Source organism: Amblyomma mixtum, chromosome 8 (assembly GCF_055824585.1).
Source record: "Amblyomma mixtum isolate Tamu chromosome 8, ASM5582458v1, whole genome shotgun sequence".
In the NCBI taxonomy this organism is placed as follows: Eukaryota; Metazoa; Arthropoda; class Arachnida; order Ixodida; family Ixodidae; genus Amblyomma; species Amblyomma mixtum.
In genome coordinates, this window is record NC_143019.1 from 117,470,744 (window position 1) to 117,485,622 (window position 14,879).

General features: G+C 46.9%; 1 protein-coding gene across 1 annotated transcript; it reads right to left on the reverse strand.

Annotated features, from left to right (window-relative positions):
• Window positions 1-4,552: 4,552 nt before the first annotated feature.
• On the reverse strand, window positions 4,553-14,562 carry LOC149334072 (uncharacterized). Its single transcript, XM_089556184.1, has 4 exons — window positions 14,059-14,562; window positions 12,691-12,797; window positions 9,334-9,382; window positions 4,553-5,197 (listed from the first exon to the last, which is right to left on the reverse strand). Exons 2-4 carry the CDS (start codon window positions 12,747-12,749, stop codon window positions 4,973-4,975), a joined length of 333 nt encoding a protein of 110 aa, XP_089412310.1. The 5' UTR covers window positions 12,750-12,797; window positions 14,059-14,562; the 3' UTR covers window positions 4,553-4,972.
• Between the last annotated feature and the right edge of the window lie 317 nt (window positions 14,563-14,879).

The window sequence follows — 14,879 nt, forward strand, 5'->3', positions numbered from 1 at the left end:
TTTTATGCGTTTCCATGTCACCCCGCAGCCACTCGTCAGTACTCAACCAGTCCAATTCGATTACACAGCTGAATAGGCAGAGCACGTCATAAGGTCGCGTGAACTGTCAATCCAGTAACCCGTTGCCACCTGCCGTGATGGGCAGGTTGCGTTGTCGTTACAAGATCACGTGACCTCTCTCGACCAGTCAACAGTCCCAACCTGCCGTGACGGGCAGGTTGTGTTGTTAGAGGATTACAGGATCACGTGACGTCTCTCTACCAGTCAACAGTCCCAACCTGCCGTGATGGGCAGGTTGTGTTGTCGTTAGAGGATTACAGGATCACGTGACGTCTCTCGACCAGTCAACAGTCACCACGTGCCGTGATCGGCAGGTTGTGTTGTCGCTAGAGGATTACAGGATCACGTGACGTCTCTCGACCAGTCAACAGTCCCAACCTGCCGTGATGGGCAGGTTGTGTTGTCGTTAGAGGATTACAGGATCACGTGACGTCTCTCGACCAGTCAACAGTCACCACCTGCCGTGATGGGCAGGTTGTGTTGTCGTTAGAGGATTACAATATCACGTGACGTCTCTCGACCAGTCAACAGTCACCACCTGCCGTGATGGGCAGGTTGTGTTGTCGTTAGAGGACTACAGGATCACGTGACGTCTCTCGACCAGTCAACTGTCCCAACCTGCCGTGATGGGCAGGTTGTGTTGTCGTTAGAGGATTAGAGGATCACGTGACGTCTTTCGACCAGTCAACAGTCACCACCTGCCGTGATGGGCAGGTTGTGTTGTCGTTAGAGGATTACAGGATCACGTGACGTCTCTCGACCAGTCAACATTCCCAACCTGCCGTGATATTCAGGTTGTGTTGTCGTTAGAGGATTACAGGATCACGTGACGTCTCTCGACCAGTCAACAGTAACCACCTGCCGTGATGGGCAGGTTGTGTTGTCGCTACAAGATCACGTGACCTCTCTCGCCCAGTCAACCTTCCCCACCTGCCATGGTGGGCCAGTTGTTCAGTATCTAATGGACATGTTGCCTCCGGGAAACTGTCTTATCAGCTTTTCTAACCCTTTAAGGGCACGGCTGGGGATTTTTCTCTCAAGCCGCCGACGACGATGGCCGGTATTTTTCGCTAAACGTTGCCCTTAAAGCTATCACGCTAAAAAGAAGGAACCTCTAGGGTATATTTAAAGGGGCATTGCACCTTTAAAAAAGCTTTACGAAAGCTTTACGAAAACTGCGAAACACTTTTCGGTCACCACAGTGGTGTGATGTCGCGATATTCGTTAGCGGGACACAATATTTAGCGCATCCTCGTTCGCTCCGAGCGAGTTCTATGTTTACGATCGTTTGTTATGTCCGAGACGCAGTGAGATTGTTTTTATGAATATTACCACAGCAGCACTCCCTCGTTCGTAATTAGGGAGCGTTCTTTATAACGGTGGCATTTATAAGTGTGGTTGGCTCCTTATGCATCCTTACCGAAGTTAATTTCATTCCAAATTGAATGTTCTCGCTTGTAATTTTGGTTTTGATTACACTCAAGCATTTGCCATCTAATGAAGAATGACTGACTGCGCGAGAACTATATAAACCTATAGCACCATGCAGTCCTATTTAATGATTATTGTTGAAGAACACTTTTACAACTCAGAGTATGACCAGAGGCTACATTAGAAACAGGACTAGAGGATACTGCCACACTACTAACCAATACAGTTTCGCCGTCACGCGGCCGCACTGGATTATCTGGCACTTGGCTAGCTTTCGTATTGATACGGGCCAGCAGGGTTTCTTTCATCTTCCTCCTTTCGAGCCGCCTACTGCATTGGACGTGGCAGCACATCTCAGCGAAAGTTCTCTGTGTGCGTGAAGAGTTTGTCGATGTTATATTTGGGGAGGCTACTGCGTAGCGTCCCACCTACGCTGACTTGGAACAGGTCCTGAAAGCTCATGCTGAACGAGTGGGCTCAACGGCCGTCCGCAAAGCAAGCAGCAGCATGCCGGGCCTACAGCCTGAGCTCGGACGGCTGCCAACACCACTAAGGGCCATGAGTTCCACCACGGGCAGCAAGATAAATACGAGTTCTTGAAATTCCCTGTCCTACAGCCTTCGGTCAACTCCATCGCCGCCATCGTGCGACAGTGGCAGGTCCGAGGATGTTAAAGACTGGTTGGCCAGCTTTGACCGTGTGGTCTGCTTGATTTAGAGGGACGCCGAGCGCAAGTTCCAGAATTGTACCTCGCACTGCGTGACTAGGCCAAGACGTGGTTATATAATACCTAGTCTTCCTTCACACACTGGCAGGAGTTGATAGCGACGTTCAGTCTTAGCGAGAAAAAAAAAGAACGGTGAAATCACTATGCACTTGAGTTCGCAGCAGCCTAACGAAAGAGTTGTCACGTTCACCGAGTTCGCACTCTTCACACAGTGTTTACACGTCCGCATGCTCACATGAGTCTTCAATCGGGCAGATCCTGCTATTCGCGAGGCCTACAAGGGAGATGCAGGGCCGCACATCTGAAAAACTGAAGAAGGCGTTCTCAGAGGTTAGAGCTGCAGGTACCGGGCCTAGTCAAGAGCCTTTACCTGATGATAAGACCGACACCTACCGTCTCGACGTTCTCGAACTCGCGCTGTGACAAACTAGTTCCCGCCAAATTGCCCTAGCTTACAACGCTGACGTAACCGCGCTCGTGGATTCAGGCACTTTTTTCTGTAATATTCTGCTGGTTAACTGGAAGCCTAAAAAAAATTCTGAGCACTCGGTCTGGACCGCAGCTCCGACAGGCGGTCATTGGCACTTGCACGTCGCAAATACGTTTCCAGGGTCCTACTTCCCCGGCTTTTATTGCTGTACGAACTGAGTGCTCCAAATACCTGATACTCTGTCTTTGGAATGGCTTTGAAGCTTGAAATAGTTAGCCTCGGATAGCGATAAGGAGCGGCTTGCGTAAGCGATTACGCGTTCCTGCCAGTGCAGAAGGACCGCGCCGAGGCCCATATAGGCTGAATTGTTCAAGTGTACAAGCATGGGCGCCCTTTGGAGACTAATTCGTCAAGGGTCTCCTGTTGCTGCTTGCCGCAGAAGATTCGCGAGGTGGATTAGGGGCTCAGCTATGTGGGAGAAGTTCTGGCGAAAACGCAGACAAAAATTCAGGGGAAATTTGACTGTCTACTTGACTTGACTTGAATTACTACGTGGTATTTTTTGGGGGCGGGGGATACTGGTCGCGACGTATGTTGGCCAATTGGTGGCATCACTCTTGGGGACCAGGGGAAGGGGTACGGGGATGTAGGGGGAGGGGAAGGGAGGGGGGATGGTCGCCGCCGCGACGGGAGTGGTCCGTGTCCTCACAGGGGGAGGGGTCTTGAAGTCGCGCCGCCGCCGCAACAACAGCTCGCTGAGGGGAAGCTTCGGCGCATTGGGATTGTGGGCAAGCACCGGGCTGCGGGGAGGAGCCACGATGCCCTGGGATGGTGTGCAAGCATCGGGCAAGGGGAAGGCGGTCTCCTAGACCTTCATAAGGCTGGGAGGAGCCGAAGGTCTAGGAGGGTCTAGGTCCAGGGGCTGCAGGTCCAGGTGGCCGCAGGCCTCGGGCTCTGGGTCCAGGCTCCGCGGGCCTAGAGGATGATGTCAAGGCCGGTCTCCTTTAGGTAGGCCAGGAGGGTCCGGCAGGCGGACAGGAGGTTCCGGGCCGGGAAGAGCAGCTGGTCCTCCGTGTCTGCTGGGAGGCCGAGGGCACGGTAACCAGCAATGAACGGCTACGGGGCAGGTCAAAAGTTGGGCATGCACCCAACAGGTGTCCCAGGGTGCCTGCATCCCCGCACGATGGACAGGCAGGGGAGGAGGCTCTTCCAACTACAAAGTTTCGCGTCGGCGTCCATGAACATCCGATCAGGAGTCGCAGCAGGAGGGCACGTTCCCTGCGGGGGATCTTGTCTGGGAGCCGGTGGAAGGGCCTGCACGCAGCGATACGCCTGTCAGGGTGCTTTGTCCTTTCCGCCTGCCTTAGTAGCTGCCGGACAAAGTCGTGCGGGACCACATTGGCAGTCACCGGCGACCCATCGTTGTGGGCCGCCTTGGCGAGGGAGTCGGCGTCTTCGTTGCCCTGGATGCCGGAGTGGCCAGGGACCCAATGAAGGGACACCTGGTAGCCAGCAACCTCTAGGGCGCGGCGATGGGCGCGTAGGACACTCGTCGATGTCTGGGAGATATGGGGCCTGCTCAGGAACTGGAGGGCAGGCCGGGAGTCACAAAAGACAGCGACGGGGCCAGGGGGAGTGGTGGACCCGATGCAGTCCGCTGCCAGGTGGAGTCTCGCCAGCTCAGCTGCCGTGGAGCTTCCCGGGAAGGACAGTCTGCAGGTCCGGGTCTGCTGCAGTTGGGGCACTGCCAGAGCAGCTGCTGCCTGCCCTGTGGCTGGCAGGACTGAGCAATCGGTGAAGAGGAGGGTGGACCCTTTGTACTCTTCCAGGAGGGCTGCAGAGGTCTGGCGGAGTGCTGCAGCAGGGGAGTGACGCTTCATCACTCCGTCAACCCTATTGAAAATATTGAGCGTGAATTCTGCGTGCCTATCTTTGCGTGTTTATTGCCACGCAAAATGCGACGATTGAACGAGGTCGCAGAACGCGAGACATATTTCACATAATTTGCGCAAGCTGAGCAAGCTCGCAAACGCGAGACATCTCTCACATAAGTGCGCAAGCCGCGTAAGGCTCGTACAGCAGGAGACATCCTCGCGTAATATGCGCAAGCCGGGTGAGGCTTCCAGAATGTCCGAGAGCCAAGGGTGAGTCCCAGAATGTTCAAGAGCCGAGTCTGGCTCACAGAGCACTAGACAGTGTCTAATGGAGTTACCATCATGATGCCGATAATACCTTGCATGGCTGCAAGGCTCCTACATCACTGCTCAACACGGTACGCTAATGTACTGCATTAAGGCCTCCTCATCTGTCTGTCACTGCCTCATTCAGCATGCATGTTGTGAGATAACAAGCTTTGCAGAAACGGTGCTTCGTGGGATGGTTCTCATGTGTGTAGCATGCTTGCAAAAGGACATAGATAAGGTCACCTTAACTGGCTTTATTAATGCCACATCCCTCATGATGGGTGCCACACAGTGGCTAAACAATTTCTTCAGTTTCTCCAAGTCCAGCAGGTTGGCGTCTTGATACAGGTTCTCACTATGCAGCACCTGCAAAAAGGTAGGAGTATATGCAAAAAAATTCAGTTAATCTGTTTTCTGGAAATTCGAGAAAAGGGCACAAGTACTTCTTCCATTAATGAACTAATGATGATTTCGAAAAGTTTCAGGTTTGAAATACAGACACTGGAAAACCCGACTCAAGCACGCAGACTGCTCAGCATCAAACCTGCACAAAATCTAATAACCATGTCACACAGGCATTTTGAAGGCTTTCAAATGGCTATTAACTCAGTGGCACTTGAATACAGCTAAATGGGCATTTCCAATAGCCACTGAGTCCCTAGAACAGTGTGGACATCTATTAAGATTTTGAAGGCTTTTCAGTGGTAGAAATTTGCACTCAGACATGGAGCACTCGCAACTATACACGAAGGAATAAAATCAAAGCAATTTAATCGCTCAAAGAATACTCAACATGAAATGTACAACTTATTTCACTGAAAAAAAAGAAGGCTAGCCACAAAACACTGCAGCAAGCATTCTATTCAAAACAAAGCTGCTCGTTTCATCCTTTCCCGTTACTCTCGGTATCAAAGTGTAACAGCACTGAAACTATCGCTCCATCTCTCGCCTCTGGTCATGCGCAGAAAATTCAGCCGTTTATCCTTTTTCCATACTATCTACCACAGCAACACACCATTTTCAAGCTCTCATCTTCTCCCGGCACCGCACACATCGGCTCGTGTAGATCACATGCAGAAGATTAAACCTATTTTCGCTCGGACAGAACGATACAAATACTCACCATTAGTCTTGTCTATCGAAGAGTGGAATTCGCTTCCTTCTAGCATTGCGACTATCGCTGAAACATCCTCATTTCAAACAGCTCTTTGGTCCTATTTAGAAAATTCTAACATACGTTGATGTGCGTTCTTTTTTTTTGTTTTTTTGTTTTGTTTTTTCTTGGTTGCTCTAGTGTGTGTGTGTGCTGGCCGTAACGTTCCGCAAAATGTTAGATGCTGTGTTTAGCAACTTTCGAAGCCGGGATTTTTCTTGTTTTTTTTTTTGCGCGGTTTGCTACATGTGAATTTTTTTCAAATACCTCATTTTTTGTTCCTCTTATTAACTTGTACCTGCCTTCTTAACTTGTTTACTTCTGTTTTCAGCCGTTTGTATTCTGTGTTTTATATCTGTTGTTTTCTTTCATGAATCCCCCCCTATGTAATGCCCGCATTGGGCCTTTAGGGTATTGAAATAAATAAATAAATAAATAAATAAAATTATTACTGTTGTCAATAGCACAAAAACAATGAATACTACCTTTTCAAAACTGTGTGAGCGCTACAACAGCTTCCCAGCAAAATTATCAACTGTGACAGTGGCGCCACAGCAGCTTGGTGCCAGATGATGAAATATCTCTACAGCGATCAAGTATTCTGTGTAGCAGTGGCATAACTCTCGAGTTGAAGTGCAAATCTCGAAGCTCAATCTCCCACCTCAACTGTTATCTTTAAATACATATTTAAATTCATTGGAGCGTGCTGCAGAAGTAAGTGGTCAGATCATTCGAGAGGATACCTGCAAGCTATCTCAGGAGACGAAAGATCTGATGAAGAAACGCCAAAGCATGAGGACGTCTAACTTCAGAGATAGAATAGAACTAGGAGAGCTATCGAAGTTATTTATAAGTGCAAGGTAGCCAACATAAGAAAGTTTAACATGGAGAAAACCTAGCATGCTCTAAAGCATGGAGGTAGCCTAAAATCAGTGAAGAGAAAACTAATCACAGGTAAAAACCAGATGTATGCGCTAAAAGACAAAGAGGGCAATGTCATAAGCAATATGGATAAGATAGTTAAAGTAGCCGAAGAGTTCTGCACAAATCTCTACTGTAGTGAATGTAATCAGAACGTTACGGAGAGAGGCAGTAGAGCATAGCAATGGGACATCCCGCCAGTAACGAGTAGAGATGTAAAATTTCAGGAAAATTTGAATGGAGTGAAAAAAACCGTTTCTTTCAGGGTTTTTTTCATGAAAAATTGGAAATTTTGCAAAACATGACAAAAACAGATCTATTTGCAATAGCACAACAATCAATAATAATGCTCCGAAGTTCAGTCGAATATGCAGTTATAGACGTCATATTGTGAAACGAACTTCTGGTTCTATTGCACCGAGAAGATAAATAATGATTTGCACTTCATGCGAATATGGAGGTATAAATATCATATTTGTGGAACGAACTTCTTGTTCTATTGCACCGAGAAAGGGAGCATGAAAACTGATCTATAAGTCACTCCATATGGGACTCAGAATCACTGTCGCTGGATGTGGCACTACGCGCAGCAGCATGGATTGAAGCTGCGTCCACAGCTAGGTTCGACTGCACATACACAAGCTTTCGAACGCGTTCCCCTGAAATCCTGTTGCGAATCCTTGTATGGACATTCGCGAAACGTGACCAGTTTGTTCGCAGCTGGCGGATGATGGTGGTATCTGCAGCAGTCGGCAAGCCAGACGAGTTAGCGACTGGTTGGGGTAAAGGCCTTGCCACCAGGTAGATAGGGTCACGTGCTTCGCTGAAGACCCCTGTCCTATACCAAATTCCTGCGAATGTTCTGTACTCTGCTATGTTGGAAATCAAGAAGCTAGGCTTGTATTTGTCTAAAACCGCTTACATGCACAGCAGCCTATGTTATTTATGCCGTGTGTGTAGCGCTGTAGAATTTGCAGCCGTTTTGTTCTACTTCAGCCGTGAGTTCAAGTATTAGTTTGTTTTTAAGTCAAGCCTGGATCTTATATGTGACCTGGCCTTCAACCCGCGTACTCGTAGCACGAACGTTTTAAAAAGCACTACCTGGCACCGGCGATGACGACTGCCGTCGAATCGTTCAAAGATTGCACGCTGTAATTGTTTTCAACGCAAAAACAAAAACCTAAACTAAAAGCAAGCAATCGTAAAACCTTGAGATTGCATTGTGAAATTTTCAATGTTTTTTTCCATTTTCCCTCGTCTGAAAAAAACGAAAAAAAAAACGGTTTTTTTCCAAAATTGCAGTGTTTTTTTCAGGCCTTCACATCTCTAGTAACGAGGGAGGAAGTAAAGAAAGCCTCAGGAGCAATGCAAAGGGGCAAAGCAGCTGGTGAGGATCAGGTAACAGCAGATTTGTTGAAGGACGGAGGAGAGATTGTGCTAGAGAAACTAGCCACCCTGTACACGCTTGCCTCGTGACCACGAGCATATCAGGAGCTTGGAAGAATGCGAACATTATTTTAATTCATAAGAAAGAAGATGTCAAGGACTTCAAGATTTACAGACCGATCAGCTTACTATCGATTGCCTACAAGGTATTTACTAAGGTAATCACTAATAGAGTCAGGACAACCTTCGAATTCAATCAACCAAATGATCAGGCAGGCTTTCGTAAAGGATATTCAACAAGAGACCACATTCATGCAATCAATCAGGTGATAGAGAAATGGGCAGAATATAACCAACCCCAATATATAGCCTTCATTGACTACCAGACAGCAATTGACTCGGTGGAACCACAGCTGCCATGCAGGCATTGTGGAATCAGGGTGTAGAAGAGTGTTATGTGAAAATATTGGAAGATATTTATAACGACTGCACAGCTACCATAGTTCTCCATAAGGTCAGCAATAAAATTCCTCTATATTCCGAGTTTTCTAACACCACCATCATTTTTTGGCACCGTGACCATATCATACAAGAATGTGAGACCTACTGCATACCTAAAGAAAATATGTGTGTAAGCCAAGCATCAGCCGTTGTATGCAATAAGAAGTCTAAGTGAAAAAGATTCGATGTAAATTAGAGAAAGCCTTGCCATTTTTGTACTTCTGCTTCTATGACTGCTTGCTGGATTTTTTGCTTTAGTTGGAAGCATTCTTCTATCCCTTATCTCTATACACTATTCCTCTGCCAAATGACTGAGTAACCCAAATAGCAATTCCTAAGTAGGGAGGGGGCCTTCCACAGTGACCACACAGGGCCTTCAAGTTCTTGCAGCAATCAAAACATCCCTTTGTAACACTGGCCTTGAATGCACCACTATACTTTTGTGGCAGGCCAAATACTTATACAATTTATGTTTTAAAACCACACAGAAATCCACAACCGCCATTATGAAAACAACCTAGTAATGTAACCATAAGCGTACCTGGCCAGCATGATCAGCATGGAAAGGCGCACAGCTTGTGTGCAGCTCTTAAAATGAAAGCAAATTCACATGATTAATTGCAATTTCCACAGAGACATTCTTGAAAAATCATGTTTTTGCACCACTCAGCCTCAAGCCTGCCTTATTGCTCCTGCAGCAATGAGGCAAATCTGAGCACAGCTTGGGGTGAGCTGGTGGTATCACATTACGCACCTGGTACTACGTGCATCAATCCATTTGTATGATAGAATTTCAGAATGGCGAAAAGACACACACACAGGAAAAAATGGTGGGTGGATGAGATTAAGAAGTTTGTGGGGATACAGTGGCCGCAAGTGGCAAAGGACAGGGTTAATTGGAGAGACATGGGAGAGGCTTTGCCCTGCAGTGGGTGTAGTCAGGCTGCTGCTGCTGCTGATGATGATGATGACAGCCTGAGCACACCTACAAAGTAAAACTGTGATCTCGACCCAGCAGCACTTTACTGTGTTGAAAGAGAACAGGTACAATTGAATTACTGCATTACCTTGTTATTATCATTAAAAAGTACAGGGTTCTAAGGACTTCCTAATTTACATCGAAACGAATGGGTTACAGTGAACTTTCACGGATTACACTAACAGGCACTGAAAATCCAACACAGCTGCCCAAGAGAATATTAGGCAGCCGCGCTAGCCTTCTTTTGCGCTATGCTACCTGATACCAGATTAAAATTCCAGAGCAATTTACTCATACTCTAGCACTGGGATACGTTATGCCCCAGACTGATGCAGCTGTCTTACTAAAGGCAGAGAAGCTTTCAGTGTGGGTCATGTGTGCTGTGGCGTGAACACATCCACAGCATCGCCTGCTACCATTCAAGTCCTCTGTGTACACAAATGCAGGTGCAATAGAAAACCCACATCACAAATTTGGTTAGTCTGGTCGGCCAAGCATGGGCCAGCTGATAGCACGAAGCAGCAGGTGCGACACATACCATCATCATCAGCCTGACTAGGCCCACTGCAGGGCAAAGGACTCACCCATGTCTCCACATTAACCCTGTCCTTTGCTAGGTGTGGCCACCATATCCCCGCAAACTTCTTAATCTCATCCGCCCATCTAACTTTCGGCCGCCCCCTGCTACGCTTGACTTCTCTTGGAATCCACTCCATTACCCTTAAGGACCAGCGGTTATGTTGTCATCCCATTACAAGCCCCGCCCAGGCCCGTTTCTTCCTCTTAATTTCAAGTAGCATGTCATTAACCCGCGTTTGTTCCCTCACCCACTCCGCCCCCTTTTGGTCTCTTAATGTTAGACTTATCATTTTTCTTTCCATAGCTCACTTTGCTGTCCTTATCGTTTGGCACGTGTTTTTTTCTTTGTAATAAGGCATAAAGTATTATACACGGATTACCACATGGCATCCTCCTATGACCGCTAAATAATTTACAATCAAATTTCTTTCTCCTGCTGTATTTGTTTCGGTTTCAACAGCTGAATGATGGCTGTGACGTCAAAGCGAGGTTATTGGTCACGTGAGGCATGAAAAACTGCAATACAATTGGTACTTCTGGCTCTTAAGGAATGCTGGCGTCAGCGCTGTAGCGAATTAAAATGATGAAGAAGCGATTATAAGTGCAGTTTTCCCACGCCTCACGTGACCTATAACCTCTCTTTGATGTCATAGCCATAGTCAAATTGTTCACCGAAACAGGATGGCAGAAAAAGTTGATTATAAATTATTTAGCGGTCTCACGCGAATACCAGATGGTGATTCATGCATAGTAATGTCTTCCGCACCATTATAGAGAAGAAAACATGCCACCAAGATTAGGTGTCTATACTCTTTTAAGCTGAACTCTCTTCATTAGCCTCCAAGTTTCTGTCCCAAAAGTGAGAAACATGCAGGCTAAAGAAAAGATTTCAGCTTAAGTACCAAAGTGGCTCTAATCACACGATGAAGCGGAAAAACTCTCGACACTTGAACAGAGAACAAATAGGAATTCCAACAAAATTTTAGATTCTTGTAAGGCTATCAAGCATTTCTGAATATTGTAAACTGCACTTTCACACATACAGTACGCATGTATGCCAAGCTCACATTCAGTAGCTCTGTTTACCGGCTGTAAATATCACGGTCTGAGCTCAGTTACAGATTTAAAACCAGCCAAAAGATGCAACACAGGAAAAGAGAAGAAAACAGGTTGGACTATCAATTGAATTTTTTGTAAAGGAAAAGAAGGCTCGCATGAAGATGCGCCACACATGACCCACACCAGCGAAAGGCAGGACAACAAATAACTGTCACTGATATACAAGCACATCATCTAAAAGAGAAAATTCTTTCCGTTGAAGATTGACTAATGGCTTCGCTACTCATACAGCCGTTGCCTTGGAGATATGCATCAAATACCTTACAGATTTGTTTACCACTTCTATACACCACTGAAGTGTCACAGAAATCAGGCGTACACACTGATGGGTCATCTTATGATTTACACTCACGACATTGGCACTGTAGTGCCAGATTAGAAGCTGCCTTCCCCCTAACAAGTTAGTGCTCACTCAGGAACACATTAAAGACACCTGCACATATCCCTGAAGTAGTTTCTTGCACAAGCTAGCGGAATGTGATAAATCACTTCCTGCAAGTCCTGAACCTAGTTTTATGGGATACCATACTGCTATCCCGGTTTTTAACAGCAGCGCAAAGGCCATCAACACAATGATTGGCGCAAAAATTACATTTAAAAATTTTCCCGCCACTCGATTTGAACTCATGAAGTCTACACAAAGGACTCCATGATAACCGTTCTGAGGTGAATGGCAGTTCAGCCTAGCCTCTAAAATCTGTGCTAAAAAAAACGGAGTCAGCGCATCGAAATTTACTTCCGAAGTCAGCCGGTGCTGATGACAATTGTATGTTTTGCTTTCTCTGGCTTATAAAGCTCCACTTTCAGAAAAAGTGTCGTCTTTGTAGTTAGGATGCGGAACTTCATCATCACAGGTCAACTTCAGCTTGCCATCAGTGTCCCTTTAATGCCTAAAAGTTGAACAATAGCTCCATTCATAGAGGAGGGCTGTGCATAAATTTCGACCACCAAAGATTCTTTAACATGCACTGACATTGCATAACACACGAGCAAATATGCATTTCGCCTTGTCGAAACGAAGCCACCACAATTCAATCCCGCGTCTTTGGGCTCAGTAGCCGAACACCAATGCAGTAGGCTACAGCAGCAGGTGAAAAACAAAAGAGAGCCCTTAATAGGCAACCTAACTTGCGAAAATCAACATAACGAGGGGTCACACAAGTAGCAGTGGACTAGGAAAATAAAAGCTACTTGTGTCGGAAGATGTCTTCAGTGCTTACCTCAAAAGCCTGCTTGCTTGCTGGGCATCCTAGCACCAAGTGAAAGGCTGGCACAGCCATACTGGAGAGCTTGGAAGAAGCATTGCTGGTAAAGCTATGTGGAGATTGCTGCAAGGTAAAAAGACACATTTAACAGCAGCACAGTGCAAAAAATGGACTAGAATCAAGCATGTAAGGCAAAGTGCAAGACACAAAAAGGAGCCGGTCGCAGAATGAAACACGACTGTTTAACCACATTTCGAAGTGGGCCAGGCAACAAGAAATTCATAACCACGGCAGTCATTCACAAGCTAGCCTCAGACGAGACATCACTTGTATATCGATATCCAGCATCGTTTCTACAATACATGCCACCATTCAAAAGAACAGACCCACAGCAGAACGACATTTTCAGTAGAAGGCTGGTTTGCTTCAAATTCTGCATGCATCCCTCAATTTGAAATCTGGCATGATTAGCACTGATTTCACATTCTCACAGGTATGATGAATTAACAGTGCCAATTGCAGAAAAACCACACTTTTTCCTTTAACATCAAATAAGGTATTGGAGAGGTACCTCAGCATATTTAAGTCAAAGTCAGATTTATTTGCGCCATTGGTTATAATCATGAAACAATCAAGTTTATTCTTCGTACATATTAAAGGCTCAATTACCCTTAAATTTCACTGCAACTTCGGGATTTAGGGCAAATGAAGCTAGGGCACCTGTGTGCATTTTGCAGTTGTTTGTACCATTTCAGCTCCGAGCCAAAGTATTTAAAAGCGAATGCCAAAATAGAGGCGGAAAACTTCAAAACAATTTGTTTTTATCTCACCGTTCTGCTATTCAAGGCTCGACTACACTGGCTCGGCTATAAGTACGAACGCAGCTGGATCATATGCAGCTTCGTACCTTAAATACACAATTTATAAAAGTACAAGTGAAATACAAGTGAAAGAGGAGGAAGCTCAATCCTAACGCATACAGCTGAATCGCAGTCTACGTAGTTAAACTGCTCGAGCGCTGTTACTTCAATTACAGCGTAACATGCGGCGGGAATGTAAAGCCCGGGCCGAAGATCTATTGGTGGGCACATATTCCATTCTCGGCGAGAGATGAATGGCAGTACGGCGGCAGTACGGCGCCGGTATCGTGCACCCCGCGATCGGATCAGCTATGCATATTTGCATGGCATACTGACCATGACCGTGTGACCACTGACACTACACGCGCATTCATGCCCGTGTGCCGCCAGCAAACAACCTTTCAGCGCTGCGTGCTGCCGCGATAGGCACTGCGTCTTCGCGTCTCTGTACTAGCTGTGTTGACGTGGCCAGTTGTGCGCAAAGGCTTTGAAATAATGAACAGGTTCGAAGAAAATTAACTTACCCCCAAGATGCGAGATGTCACCCGGGTAGTGGTCTCCCACCAGCTGCTCCGCCATGGAGGAAATGATCCCCACCGTCAGCATAGCGTTTCCAGTGAAGGCGCGCAAAGGACGACGCGCTATCCGTCGAGCCCGCTGACGCACGCTATAAACACAGGTTTACTCAGCACCTTACCACGTTTTCGTACATCGCACCAGCGAATTTCACTGCTGTCGGCACATCACATATCGGAAGAGTGACAAATGCTCATGCCAGCGATGGTTCATGCCCTCGGCACCACAAAGGACCACGACAAACGTAGTAACGCTGACCGCCATGCTGTCCCTCCCCAGACGCTGCGTTCGTTGGCTAGCGCTTCGGCCAGTTCCGGCTTCCTTCGGCCCGTTTAGAAAGGCATCGCCTCCAGGCATTCCTCCAGGTCGTCTCTTTCGGGCTCTATGCTTTTGGGCAGTGCGATAGCAAAGGACTAAAACCAAATGAAACTTTCGTTACAAAAATAATTAAGTTCTTGTGCACATATTGGCATTAAAAACTTGAGAAATTTGTGACGCATGGATGCATTAATATGCGTGTCGGTACATTCGTGCGTGCGTGCGTGCGTGAGTGGGCATGGTCTAGCGCGTCAAATCCAAAGCCTATCCGACATGCTGCATGGTTTCTGAGATCACCGCCGTGAGCTTCGCTTGTTTTCTTGTGCTGCTGCTGGGCGGTCTTGCGCGCCGCTGTTACTGTGCTGGAATCGCAAAAGAAGAAGGATTACCGGTGTGTGCTGCCGGTGGGCGCTCTCTCATCCAAGAGTGGTAGCAGCTCCCAATTAAGCGA

Excerpts from the sequence above, each read along its gene's own strand:
- LOC149334072 (XM_089556184.1), bottom strand. The coding sequence starts at position 12,749 with ATGGCTGTGCCAGCCTTTCACTTGGTGCTAGGATGCCCAGCAAGCAAG. Across the intron at positions 9,383-12,690 it reads GCAAGCAAGCAGGCTTTTGA|AGAGCTGCACACAAGCTGTG; the intron begins GGTAAGCACTGA and ends GCTTTCATTTTA. Across the intron at positions 5,198-9,333 it reads ATGCTGATCATGCTGGCCAG|GTGCTGCATAGTGAGAACCT; the intron begins GTACGCTTATGG and ends ACCTTTTTGCAG.